The 14056-nt window shown below is 42.8% G+C and overlaps 1 protein-coding gene across 1 annotated transcript; it reads right to left on the bottom strand.

Annotated features, from left to right (window-relative positions):
* Window positions 1–6739: 6739 nt before the first annotated feature.
* LOC119339351 (GDSL esterase/lipase At4g28780-like) lies at window positions 6740–9415 on the bottom strand. Its single transcript, XM_037611450.1, has 3 exons — window positions 9022–9415; window positions 8790–8920; window positions 6740–7962 (listed from the first exon to the last, which is right to left on the bottom strand). Exons 1-3 carry the CDS (start codon window positions 9275–9277, stop codon window positions 7252–7254), a joined length of 1098 nt encoding a protein of 365 aa, XP_037467347.1. The 5' UTR covers window positions 9278–9415; the 3' UTR covers window positions 6740–7251.
* Window positions 9416–14056: the final 4641 nt, after the last annotated feature.

The raw sequence follows: 14056 nt of genomic DNA on the forward strand, positions 1-14056 counted from the left end.
TATAATGAACCACGCTACTGCTATGGAAGTTAGCAGCAGCGCGCTTCGAAGAAAACCGCTACTGGTAAGATCAGCTCACAAGTTTAGTCCCACATCGCTCCGTGAACAGGGTGTTTACCACCTTAAATATGTTATTTCTGAAACTATCACAACCAGTTGGTCTTCACTGAACTCTCCGGTTCCTACCGGAGAGGACTCATATTGACAATTCAGATTGTACACAAAAAGATCATTGATGGCCAATGTATTTTGCATAGACGTATTTTTGTATAGTTACACTTAGCAGTAGCGGTTTATATGCAAAGCGCTGCTGCTATTCAGATTATCTATAGCGCGTTTCGGCAAACGCGCTACAACTATCCCTACCTTACCCCCACGCGCACGACCGACCCTCTCTCTCACTCACACTCTCACTCTCACCCGCGTGCCGATAACCGTCGTCGTGCGTCGCCGCCGCCGCCGCCTTCGTCCGTCCGCCGCCGAGGTACTCCCCTCCTTCCGTCCCTCCTCCCTCCTCCTCGCACATCCTCCCTTCGCCTGCGGCCGCCCCTCCCTCCTCCGCCGTCGCCCTCCTCCCTCCGCCTGCGGCCGCCCCTCCTCCCTCCGCCGCCGGCAGCCCTCCTCCCACCGCCCTCGACCTCACCGCCGCCACCCGAGCCCACCCAGCACCGCCGCCTCCCGATCCCGATCCCTCCCTCGCCGCCCCTAGCTACCTCTCCGTCGCCCCCCACCCCCTGGCACTAGTTAGTACTAGATTTAGTAGTAGTAGATGTTAATTTAGGGTTCATAGCTAGTACTAGATGTTGCTTAGTTAGTACTAGATTTTTAGTAGTAGTAGGTGTTAATTTAGGGTTCACATTAGTACTAGATTTTTAGTAGTAGATGTTAATTACTAGTAGTGATGGTACTAGTTAACTAGGGCAGTATGATTAATAGTAGTTGTAGTTGAACTGCTTTAGTTGTAGTTTAACTAGTTTACTAAGTAAATTAATAAACTAGTTGAATTAATAGAACTAATATATTTTTAGTAAGATAATTAATATAACTAGTTGAACTACTTTATTTTTAGAAAGAACTAGTTTTTTTTCTATTTATAGTAAGTTTATATTTAGTAAGAACTTGTTGAATTAATAAAACTAGTTGAACATGTCATATTTGTTGTTATTTTTTAGTTTAAGCAATTATTCGGGATGTATTAGTGATAACTTATACGGTTTCAGGTTGTGTTGTTGCTCAAATAGGATATGTGGTTGCCCAAGTGGCCGTTCATGTTCAGTTTACATCTTCGAGTGGCCTATGTTTTGCCGGAGTGTTGATTAATTTCCGTTCCGGCAAATTTCAGGCGCTCGATATGTCCTCTTTTAGCAAAGGTCATGCCGGATTTTTTCGTGAATTCTGGCATGACTTGTGCTAGAATATGTACACGTTTAATCTTTGAATTATGAACGTAGGAAATGTCGTACTCGGACGACGACAGTCTCCTGGGGGAGTGCAGCTGGTGCCACGACGATCGAGGTATGTGCGACAGGTTCATTGAGCTGGACGAAGATCGGCGCTTCAGCATTAAGCTCGAGGAGACCTTCGATGTTGAAACGGTACGCAACAACGGCAAGCGTTTTTTCGCAATTAAGCATGACTTCAACTATTTCAACGTCTAATTTTCATATTTTACAATTTGACTAGCTTATTCCATGCCATGCAAGACGCTTTGTCTTGGAGAGGATGGGTTTTGAAGACCATGAAAATTTTGAAACAAAGAAAATACACCTAAGGACCCATCATGAGATGGATTTTGAAGTAAATCTGTGCAATGGTCAGAGCGTAACCCATTTTGGTTGCCAAATTGGGAAGCACTTTGCAAAATGTATGGTTTTTATGAGGGTATGATTGTCGCCATGGATCTTGGTGATCCTGACATCGAGCAAGACCATATGGGCATTTGGGTCCTTGTTGATACGCTTCCGATTGTATCGCTATGTGAGTTTCTCAAACATAGTTATTAACTAATTTATATTGTTTATTTCAAAATAGTTGATAACTTATTTCCATTGATAGCTTATTTTGATTCTTCAAAGACTGTGCGGAAGATGGTAGATAAAACCCACTACACCGATGGCACCGAATTAACGTATAAGGAGAAAAATCATCTGATCGCATTTTGTACTCTTCTTGAGAATTACAATAACTATTATCGAACTCCTCCAAATTATGGTGAATACGTGCCACTAGTGCATGTGTTGAACCACGGTAACTTCTCTGGAGATACCCTGGTAAGATTTTTTACTATTACGACATCCGTGCATCTTTTGCATACTTCTAAAACTAGTACATCATTGCTAACTACGAAGTTATTATTATGTTTTTCAACAGAAACTCCTGATGGATTGTGTGCCTCATCTGATGTCTCTGAATGGTCGCCTCTCAGTTCTGAACATACTGCCAGGTAAATCTAGGGAGCTCACCTGTGCATATCGGATTTCTAAAACCGGTGAACACATGATCATCAAAAAATGAAAGAAATGTATGGACATTTGCAAGGAGGTTCTTGGAAGTAACATTCAGCGAAAGGCAAGAATTGGAGACAGGCTAATCTCCATTCTCCATAATGGAGAGTCAGGGGCTATCTTGTTTTTTGCTATTTTACCTTAGAAAATGTAGTAGGTCTTAATCGAATGTAGTAGGTCCTATGAGGTACAATATGTTTATTATGTGGTAATGTGTTAGAGTTGATAATGAGGAGTACTTGTGATTACGACTAGTGACCAATTTGCTATGTGATGTCATTGATGAAATTGATGATCTTGAGGAGGTGTTATATGACAATGATGTATTATGATGATAAGTTGTTAATGATATGATGATGATGATGATGATATTATTATATCATTGGGTGAAAGAACCGCGGATTAGTTTCAAGTGGATGGACATCCACTTGAAACTAGTCCACGGTTCTTTCACCCCGTGATGTAATAACTCATTATGATGTAAAGACAATCTCTAAATTCCTGTTGTATGAAAACTTGTGTAAAGGTGTATGAATACAACATGAAATAAAAAAGAAATAAAATACTAAATAATAGTAGTAGCGCGGGAAAGGAGAAGCGCTACTACTAATTACCAGTAGCGCGGTTCTTTAGAACCGCTACTACTAAGTCAATTTAGCAGTAGCGTGGATCTAGGCGTGCTATTGCTAAGGTTTAGCTGTAGCGCCTTATCAGTAGCGCTCCTTCCCGCGCTACTGATAGGCCTAAAACCCGCGCTGCTGCTAGGCTTTTCCCTAGTAGTGTACTGTTTTCTTCATGACTTATACATGTTCCTATGACTATGAGATTATGCAACTCCCGAATACCGGAGGAACACCTGGTGTGCTATCAAATGTCACAACATAACTGGGTGATTACAAAGATGCTCTACAGGTGGCTCTGAAGGTGTTTGTTGGGTTGGCATAGATCAGGATTAGGATTTGTCACTCCGTGTATCGGAGAGGTATCTCTGGGCCCTCTCGGTAATGCTCATCACTATAAGCCTTACAAGCAATGCGACTAATGAGTTAGTTATGGGATGAAGCATTACGGAACGAGTAAAGAGAATTGCCGGTAACGAGATTGAACTAGGTATAATGATACCGACGATCGAATCTCGGGCAAGTAACATACCGATGACAAAGGGAACAATGTATGTTGTTTTGCGGTTTGACCGATAAAGATCTTCGTAGAATATGTAGGAGCCACTATGAGCATCTAGGTTTTGCTATTGGTTATTGATCGAAAATGTGTCTCAATCATGTCTACATAGTTCTCGAACCCGTAGGGTCTGCACGCTTAACATTCGATGACAATTTGTATTGAGAGTTATGTGTTTTTGATGACCGAAGTTTGTTCGGAGTCCTGGATGAGATCACAGACATGACGAGGAGTCTCAAAATGGTCGAGAGATAAAGGTTGATATATTGGAAGGTTATGTTCGGACAACGGAATGGTTTCAGAGAGGTTCGGCCATTTTCCGGAGTACCAGGAGGTTACCGGAACCCCTCAAGGATTAATGGGCCTTCATGGGCCTTAGTGGAAGAGAGTTGGTGAGGCCAGGTGGAGGCCCCCCCCCCAGCCCTAACTGAATTGGACTAGGGGTGGGGGCGTAGCCCCCCTTTCCTCCTTCTCCTCCACCTCTTTCCCTCTTCTCCTATTCCGGAAAGGGGGGAATCCTACTAGGACTAGGGAGTCCTAGTAGGACTTCCCCCTTTGGCGCGCCCCTCCTAGGACGCCGACCTCCTCCTCCTCTCTTTTATATACGTGGGGAGGGGGCACCCCAAAGGGACACCAAGATTTCTCTTAGCCGTGTGCGGTGCCCCCTTCCACAGTTTACTCCTCCAGTCATAATGTCGTAGTGCTTAGGCGAAGCCCTGCGCGGATCACATCATCAACACCGTCGCCACGCAGTCATGCTGACGAAACTCTCCCTCGACCCTCTACTGGATCAATAGTTCGAGAGACGTCATCGAGCTAAACGTGTGCTCAACACAGATGTGCCGTACGTTTGGTACTTGGATCGGTTGGATCATGAAGACGTTCAACTACATCAACCGCGTTAACTAACACTTCCGATTTCGGTCTACGAGGGTACGTGGACACACTCTCCCCCTCTCGTTGCTATGCATCTCCTAGATAGATCTTGCGTGATCGTAGGAAATTTTTTGAAATTGCATGCTACGTTCCCCAACACTCTCTAGACAGAGAAACGATAGTGAACCATCGTGACAAAATAGCAAAGAGGGCATACTTCACAAGAGTGTAATTGGAGTCGCCGCTTGTTTCCTCAGGATCGCACCTAAAATCTTAGCAATTTACATATTTAGTCTCATAGTTACAAGGGCAATAGCTGTGTTGTCCTTAGCATTCTTCAATCATTCGAAATTAATAATTGTAGCTACGAATGATATTATTCAATGCCACCGCCACTTTTTGCTATTCCTATTACCACTTGTGCACTTAACTTTACCATGAAAGCTAACCCGCGATGGCACAAAATGTACACATTTATTGGTTACATCTTAGAAGTTCATACAGATTCTATAGAAACAACATCCGAACTTAATTACTTTTTGAAGGTTTACTTAGAACATGATATAAACAGCTTACACAATCTATTTTCCTAATCATCTGATCATGAAACTTTGAAATTAAACAGATTATGGTTGTGTAAATTCTGAAAATATGGTATTTATTCTTCATGCAACCATGACACAAATAGATAGATAGATGCGAATACGGCGAATCCAAACTGATTCCTTCCAACAAAATTTTCTTTTCTTTTTTGTCTTGGTTGTTCGTTCTTTTATATTTTTCCTTCTCCTTTCTCTTCCTCTTTTACTGTTTTTGGTTTTATTTTTCCTTTCATTCTTTTCCTTTTGTAAAATGCTCGATAAACATTTACTTTTTTATGTTAGAAAATAATTTTAACAATTTTCACAAAATTCGGCAAGTTTTGAGGATTTAATAAAAATATCCACAAGATCAAAATGTGTTCATGGAATTTGAAAAAATGTACAGGATTTGTTTTAAAATGTTCACAAAATCTTGCAAATTATTCATGTTTTTTCAAATTCATTTTTTTAGTATGTCAAAAAAATTATGTTTTCTTTGGATAACCATATGATAAAACCTAGCGTAAAAAGTAGATCTAAAAAAATAGAAAAACAACTAGAAAACTAGGAGGAGCTTCATTTGTTTTTTTAGGCTAAGGCGATATCTTGTTTCCCTCTCTCGGGTAAATCTATCCTCGTCTCTATGGTTCCAGTACCCCCTATTATTTTGGTCCGATGTTCCAGTGTTGTGGAGGGTGAGCTCCGTGTGCTTCTTGCGGGTATTTACATCGATAATCTTGCATCAGCCTATTATTCTGGAGTCAGGTTACCTTCCATCATCCTATTATTCTGGAGATAGGAAATTGCACAAATACACAAATTTTGGGGGTGGGGGTAACACGAAACAACAACTCCAGAGGATTTTAATTGAAAACAAAAACTCTAGGACTAACCAGTAACAAAAAAGCACAAATTTGGTTCAATTATTCAGTTAAAGATAATTATGGAATGTGGGTTTAGTCTTGAATGATCAATCTTGGAAAAAATTTAGTCAATTTAGCCCAACCATTTTAAAATTTGCATAGTTTTCGTGAGAATCGGAAAGATTTTCTTCAACGATTCAACGTTTAAAAAAACAAAAAAATTACAGTAATTCAAACATTTTAAATGATCAATATGGGTAATTTTCAGGCAATTTGGCCTACCATTTAAAAATTTGGACAGTTTTATACGATAAAACTGGTTGATTCATGCTTTTTGTTACCAATTAGTCCCGGAGTTGTGGTTTTCTATTAAAATCCCATAGAGTAGTGGTTTTGTGTTACCTCGGGCCCAAAAGTTGTGTATTTGTGCAATCTCTGTCTCTCTCTCTCCCCCCCCCCCTCTCTCTCTCTCTCTCTTGCCTCGATGTTTCAGTGCTGGTGAGGCTGAGCTCTGTGTGAGTCTTGCGGGTATTTACGTCGGTGTAACCTTGTATCAACCTATTATTTCGGAGACATGTTACCTCTTTGTGCATACGCTCTTGTTAATAAGACTATGTATATGTATTCTCTTGTTGATACAAAGAAAGAGTCCATACTGCTTTTTTGGTTATTGTAGAGCTACAAGCTGGTGAAAATTAAAAGGGATGATAACACAATGGCTCATGAGATAGCAAGGTTTTTCTTTAGTGTTATATACTCCCTCCATTTTATGTATACAAGGCCACAAACTCAGATTACACGTACCAATGTAAAATTTAATGTGTGCTTTGCAAGTCAGATTTTCTTTTCATTTAGTGGGATCATTAATACGCCACATACATCCAAGAAAACTGAATGGAGGAAGTAGCTGACTGTCATTATGGCTACATGCATGCAAGTATTAAATAGGTTGCTAGTACGAGAAAATAACATTAATTTTGTCTCCATTGCTGTTGGTGCCCTTGTATAGATGCAAAATGTATATTCCATAGTGGCCTTGTATAAGTAAATGGAGGGAGTAAGTTAGACGTTGTGTTAGTGGGAAGTGTGCCGTCCTGCGTGACACCTAATGTTGGTGCTTAGTGTATGAGCATTATTTAACACTATATGTAGTTTTCAAAATAATACTAATACAACAACATACAAAAACACACTCAAAGTCAAGAAAATTAAATCATGTCTTGTAGTAATTTTCAAGGAACCAATCAATCATCTCTCGTGGGCTAGCTCCTTGAAGCTGATGGGTGCGGTGATCTGAGTCGGGCTGTCCACAAAGAGAGCCTGCGCACCCAGCTCGGCGGCCCGCTGGCTCGGGTGCACGTTGTCAAAGAATGCATACACATCGCGGTCACTGCACAGTGTCGCGTTCCTCGTGCACTCACCCTCCGCGCCCAGCCTACCACTCCCGCAGCACGCGCTATCGGCGTTCACGAACCCAACCGCTTGTGGGTTGTCGAAGTTGGCCCGCGTGCCGGCGAAGGAGTCGGCGAGTGAGTACGTGAGGCCTGGGAGCCTCGTTGGGCTGAGGGTTGTAGCGAGGCCAGACTTGAACGCCGCGGCGAGCCCCATAGTGAGGCGGTTCATGCCATCGTTGCAGGCGCCCGTCGCGTTCAACAGGCGCACCCGCGGCACACACCCCACCGGGCCAGGGCTGATGATCCCGAATTTTCTCGCGCCCATCCCATACAGGTCAGTGATGGCGGCGGAGTAGTTCGAGACGAGGGTCGCATAGAGTACGGCAACATCGGCTTCGGACTTTGGTCTGCTCTGGAAGAGGTCGTTGCTGCCAAAGCCCAGGAGGAAGAATGAGCTGGCGAGGAGCTTGGAGACTTTATGGTTGCCCCATGTGGCCTCCATCTCGGCCTTTGTCGACGCGAAGTAGCTCACCTGCTTTGACAAAGGGATGTTCTTTCCCGCGTTCTGCATGTAAAACACATACGATTAGTAGGTTGAGCTAGTTATTAGAGTTACTTATTACAACAACCGCATGGTTAATTAGTAACGATATATTTTCTCCATTTTAAAACGCGAGGACATATTATTTGATTTCGCTAAAACAAAGATTTGACCAATGCATTTACCTCTCTATGTAACATGCAACTCTTGTGACATGAAGTTACTGCCGTTTAATTTATATATTAAATTCGAATTAGAAACCACAGGGACCCTTCATAACAACACTTGCAGTTAATTGACAAACATGGCTCGTACTAGTACTAGAACAACAAGTGGAGAAGCTTAATCACTAGTGGTGCGTTTTGATGATTACTGTTTTTTTTTTTTGCAAAATGATGTTTACTGTTGTGAGCATGTGATGATTACGTAACTACAAGACAACTTAATTATTAGATTATTATTAGCTTCTCTAGCTACGTAACGTGCCTATACATGATGGATCGCCTCGGTTCCTGGTTCCACGTTCCAGCTCCCTCCCATGAACCTTGGTGTCACCGCCAAGTTAACTGGACAGATCCACCGACGGACAGCGTCCACTTTGGGGAATTTAGATTTTTGTTTTGTGAAATTGAATTTAGGAATTAGTTATTTCTAATATCACTTTAAGATGTTTATATTGGCAACTTTGGAAAAACTTTCCACTGCTACCAAAACATGGTATTACAAATGTAGTACATAACAAATCCTCTGGAACAAATAGATGACAACCGTACACGAAATGGTGCAAGGCTTATCTAGCACATATACAACTCACCAAGCATATGTAATGCAAATAAATTGAAGTGACTTACAGTGGAGTCGAGGATACCGGCTCCCGCGGAAGCATAGCTCACCCCTCTCGTCAGAGCGCTGGGGTTGAGATAGTTTCGAGATTTCAGCACTAGGTAAGCCAGAGGGCTCCTCTCGAACCCCAGCTGCCTCGCTGCATCCATCAATTCATCAAATTAACATATGAACTCATGGTAAATATTATTATCCCCGCACCATTCTGAGCACATGATGATGTATATGATTCGTACATACCGACGAAATCGGCGATGTTGTAGCCGTTGCTGAACCTCCCGGTGGCATGGGCGCCACCGGGGAAGTCGATGCCGTAGAAAGGCTCGTTGGCCCTGGGAACATCCTTCCCCGGGAGGTGGTTGTTGTTGCCCACGTCTAGGGTCGAGTCCCCTAGCACGAAAATCGCCGGCACCACCGGTCTCCGCGCATCCGCGCTGATAGCACCAATGGCACCGACGATCACAAGGCCCAGAAGCACGACCACGGGAGCCTTCATGGCTGGCTGGAAGGGATCGAGCTAGCCAGAAGCGAACCTCGTATACAGTATAGTACACAGAATTGTGAGTGTATGCGAGCTAAACTGTCATCTACTAATGGTGACTAAGGGGGATGGAAAGGAGTATGTACTTATAGGCACAATTAGCATGGGTTGATCGATTGATATGATCAGATCAACTAGCTAGCTAGTCAACGAAAACACCAAGTCGGGGCACAATATATGATTATGGAGTACTACTTTACAGTTGTGCATACGCTACTAAAATATACACACATGTGAACGTGATCGGATGCCTCCCAGAGAAAGTTGTGGATGCTCGATCGATCCATCAAAACGAGATGACGACTACTCTTCGATCACTTTAATTAGTAATCCCTCCTTCACATAATATAAGAGCAGTTTTTACACTATACCAGTGTCGAAAACGCTCTTATATTATGGGACTGAGGGAGTAGTAAATTTTAGCATGTTATATGCTTACCGTATCTTCCGTCGTGATTTTATTGTCCTACTCTCTAGAGATGATGACCACACGTTCTGGTATTTTTTGTTTTGTTTTAGATGACAGGTCGATTCTATACATTCTTAGGACGTTACAGCACAATTAACTAGACGCCGTCATGTGTATATAGTACAACATGATTGTAGAGCTAGCAGCCGAGAGCTCCAACTATACAAAACTTATCGTACGGTTTCAGCGGCAGCCTCCATGTTCTGAGGCGTAGAAATGTACAAAAAAGAGAATAATGTAGAGCTGGATCCATCGGCGTGGAGTATATTTGTAACAAGTTTAAACAACTTGTTAATCTATATGCCCACATCTCTATCTTATCTTGCTCTCTTTGCTCTATGCATGGCCTAAAAGAACAATGCAGTAGGTGGCTCATGAGTACCAATTAGTGGGTTAGTGCATCGTTCAGCACCACTACGCGTAAGCACTGCTGCCATATGGATGCTTAAGTTTGTAAAAGATGCTAAGTAGTAAAATTTGATACTACCAGGATTATCTTCGGTGGCAATTTAATCCCATGATCCATGTGTAGGTACTCCATTCGCGATTGAGCAGCTAGTAAGTACCTCGTTTCATACTCCAGTCGTCACGCGGTTTTAATTTTGTTGACTGGCCTCATGCGTCTGCTCTTATCACGTGAAGAACAAGTGAAAGCCATGCACACCGACAACTCACAAGCTTAACGACTAATTGCAAGTTTCGGACGCTGGTAATTTCCTAATGATATTCATCCATCTACTTGCCTGCTTGCTTTTGGAGTGATTCATTTATCCTGTAGGGCACCGACCATTGACGAGCGAACTTAATTTTGCATTCATCAGGTATCCAAAGAAAGGGAAAGTGGTGATACCGCGTTGGCCCTTTTTTATGTAGTAATTTCATGTTTCAGATAAATCATGTCTGTTCTTGATTTTTCAACTTGGACTTCGTTCTTGTTACGAATTCAACAAACATGCAGCAGCCGATAGCTAAACTAAATGCTATGCCAAGACTTGATTTTCGCACGGTCCATTGTCAAAGAAATATGTATCTCAGAGCAACCACACGTATGGATGTGTCCGATATTCGGAAGAAAAGGTTCTTCTTTGTGGGTTATACAAAAAAATGAAAGAGCAATTATGATTGGCGATAAAGCTCGGATTTCTGGTGCACTGCAATTGCCGCTTAAACTTATACGGTATACTAGAGTACAGGCGTGTATGACAACTAATTGGTCATCTACTAAGGCAATTAGGGTGATGTCAAGGTGCATGTATACTTAGTTGTAAACACATATGCTTAATTAGGCATCTCTGCTATAGAAACAAGCACCGGTGCTTAAGCAAAAATCATTGTGTTGCAAGCATCTCTATAAGCACCTTGCATTGTACTCCCTCCATTCCAAAATATAAATCTTTTTAGAGATTCCACTATAGAGACTATATTCGAATGTATATAGATGCCTTTTAGAGTATATGTTCACTCATTTTGGTCCGTACATAGTCTATAATGAAATCTCTTAAAAGACTTATATTTGGGAACAGGGGAGTAGGAGTGCATGGTATTATGGGCCCACCAAGTGTGCATGTTCAATCAACCAATATATTATCAGATCAACGGGGCAGCTAATTAACAAAGCTACCAAGTCTAGGGTCTCGTGTTGTATAGCTAGAATATATATGCATGGATCCGGAGTAATTTACACCTCTTAAAGTGATTGCATGGAGTAATATACACACATACGAAAGATTGGTGCCTCCCAAGGAAAAGTCGTACATGCTCGATCAATCCATCAAAACGAGAGGACGACTCCCGCGATCACTCCACTTCAATTATTTAATTAGCATGTTAACCACTACATATCTCTGCATTGATCGACGACAATAGCTCCGCTTGGCGTATCTGCCGTCCACCTCCTTGTCAACTCTGCGATTTGTGGAGATCGATGAGCACGTCCTGCTATTTATCTTATGTTATTTCATTTTTTTAGGTGGTTGATCGACTATATACATTCTTAGGACATGTGTATACCCAAACGCAGTCATGTGTATATAGTACATGCTGGTCGAGCTCAAAATGTGTAAAATAATATAGCCGGTTCCAGTGGCAGCCTCCACCTTTTGAGGCATGTGTACAAAAAGATAATGTATATGTGAGCTCGATTGATCAGTTTGGAGTATATATTACAAGTTTTAAAATTTGGATATCTCCTGGTATGTATGTCCACGTCTCTATTTTATCTTCATCTCTTTGTTTCATCTGTGTTAGATAACAACCCAATAGGTGGCTCATGACTCATGAGTAGACTCTACTCCTATAAAAGACTGAGTTGGTGATGATGGTGCGTGTGTCATTCATCATTTTTGACCACTAGATTTGTATTTAATGACTGTAAGGTAAGTTATTGCCTTTTTACAACAATAACCCACTTCTCTGCTTCCTTTTACGGAAAACCCTTAATATCCTGAAACCAACCTCATTTCTTCCGCACCTCATCAAAACAACCTCACCTCATCAAAACAGCCCAAGGATTATATTTTGAGTGAACATAGTATATTTTTAGAAACTAGAGTGTTTTTATTCCGGATAAAAATTAGAGTGTTTTACTTCAAGTTTGTGAACAAGTATTATTCTACTTTGAACCTGTTGCAACGCATGGGCACATTGCTAGTTTTGCTAATTTGCGGGTTAGTGCATCATTCAACTCTTTTTGTAGGGAAGTGTATTGTTGAACTTGTGAAACAATATTCAATATGTAACTCGTAATCACATTTTTTTTCCTTTGCTTTGGAAAAAGATGCCTAAAAATGTAACGTTGACTATTACCAATACTTTTTGGTATGGATATGTTGGCACTCATGTGTCGCATGTTGCGATACTGTGGAGTAAAAGATAAGTAAAATTGGGATACGGAACTAGATTTGGTGATAATTCAATCATGTGCGAGATTCACGTGGCGATTGAGCAGCATGTGTGGGTTGCATGTCACCACGCGGTTTAATTTTGTCGACTGCATGCATGTGCATATTTAACTATTGGAGACTAAGAGCGTCTACAGCCGTACTTTGTAAATCTGGCCTCCCAAACGCCCGCGGATGCAGAGAGACTTGGACAGTAACCGGTCACTCCTCAAATTAGCCACTCTGCATCCAAGTCTCTCATATTTCAACCCGTCGATCCATACAAATCATGCAAAAGAAATCCTACATACTATCCTAGCTACTCTTCGTCCTCGGAGATGTCCACGACAACGGCGTCGGGCGACGGCTGGACGGACGGGTAGGATGGCTCCGGCTAATCCTCCTCCTGCTCGACCTGATCCATGTAGGAGAGCATCTCCGCCTCCTTTGCGACCTGCTATGCCTCCATCTCCTGCTGGCGACGGCGTCTGGCCTCCGCAGCCAACTCCGACCGGAGGGAATCGAGGATGGCCTACTGCTCTATCTGTAGATCCGCGTCGCCAGCGTCCCCCACACCCTCCTTCACCTCCTCCTTCTCATCCTATAACACCTCCTCTGGATCCAGGACATCCAGACGTAGCCCCGCGGTGATATGGGCTTCGCGTCTTGCCCGGATCTGCTCAAGGAGCTCGACTCGGCGCTCCGGCGTCAGAAATGGCTCGCTCCTCACCCGACAGCGTGGGGGAATGACTACTAGGCAGACTGGTGGAGTGGAAAGTGGCGGCGGCGGCGGACAGGCGGAGGAAAATATGGATGGTAGGGTTCCGATACCGCGAGTCGACTTAAATAGCCGGGTTAGGCACTACGCGGCGCCTCTAGTCCGACGGAGGAGACGAGCTTCGGACTGCCTGGTTTTTAGGCGTTTTCATGTGGGACCCCACCATCAGTCTGACGTGGCGGGCGTGCCCGGGCGCGCACATGCGCCCCCATATCCGTCCCATATTTGAGCTGGATATGAGGGGTGCCGGTTAGCGCGACGTTTGAGACCCGTTTGAGGCGTCCATCTGGGTCGAAAAATCATGACCGGTCAGTGACCGGGCGGGTCGCCCAGGCGTTTGAGGCCGGTTTGGGGCGCCCGGCCGTAGATGCTCTAAGTGGGGTAACTGGCAGCACTATAGCAGCCAAGATTGAACTGTATAAAATGATACAAGTTTTACGGTGGTTAAGAAAAAACAAAATTGTTCATCAAAACTAATTAAGTGGCAAAAAATAGGAGGTACAAATTTTTAAAGAAAAGTACTCCCTCCGTCTCAAAATAAGTGTCTCAACTTTGTATTAACTTTAGTACAAATTTGTACTGAGGTTGAGACAGTTATTTTTGGACAG

Source organism: Triticum dicoccoides, chromosome 7B (genome assembly GCF_002162155.2).
Source record: "Triticum dicoccoides isolate Atlit2015 ecotype Zavitan chromosome 7B, WEW_v2.0, whole genome shotgun sequence".
Classification (NCBI taxonomy): domain Eukaryota; kingdom Viridiplantae; phylum Streptophyta; class Magnoliopsida; order Poales; family Poaceae; genus Triticum; species Triticum dicoccoides.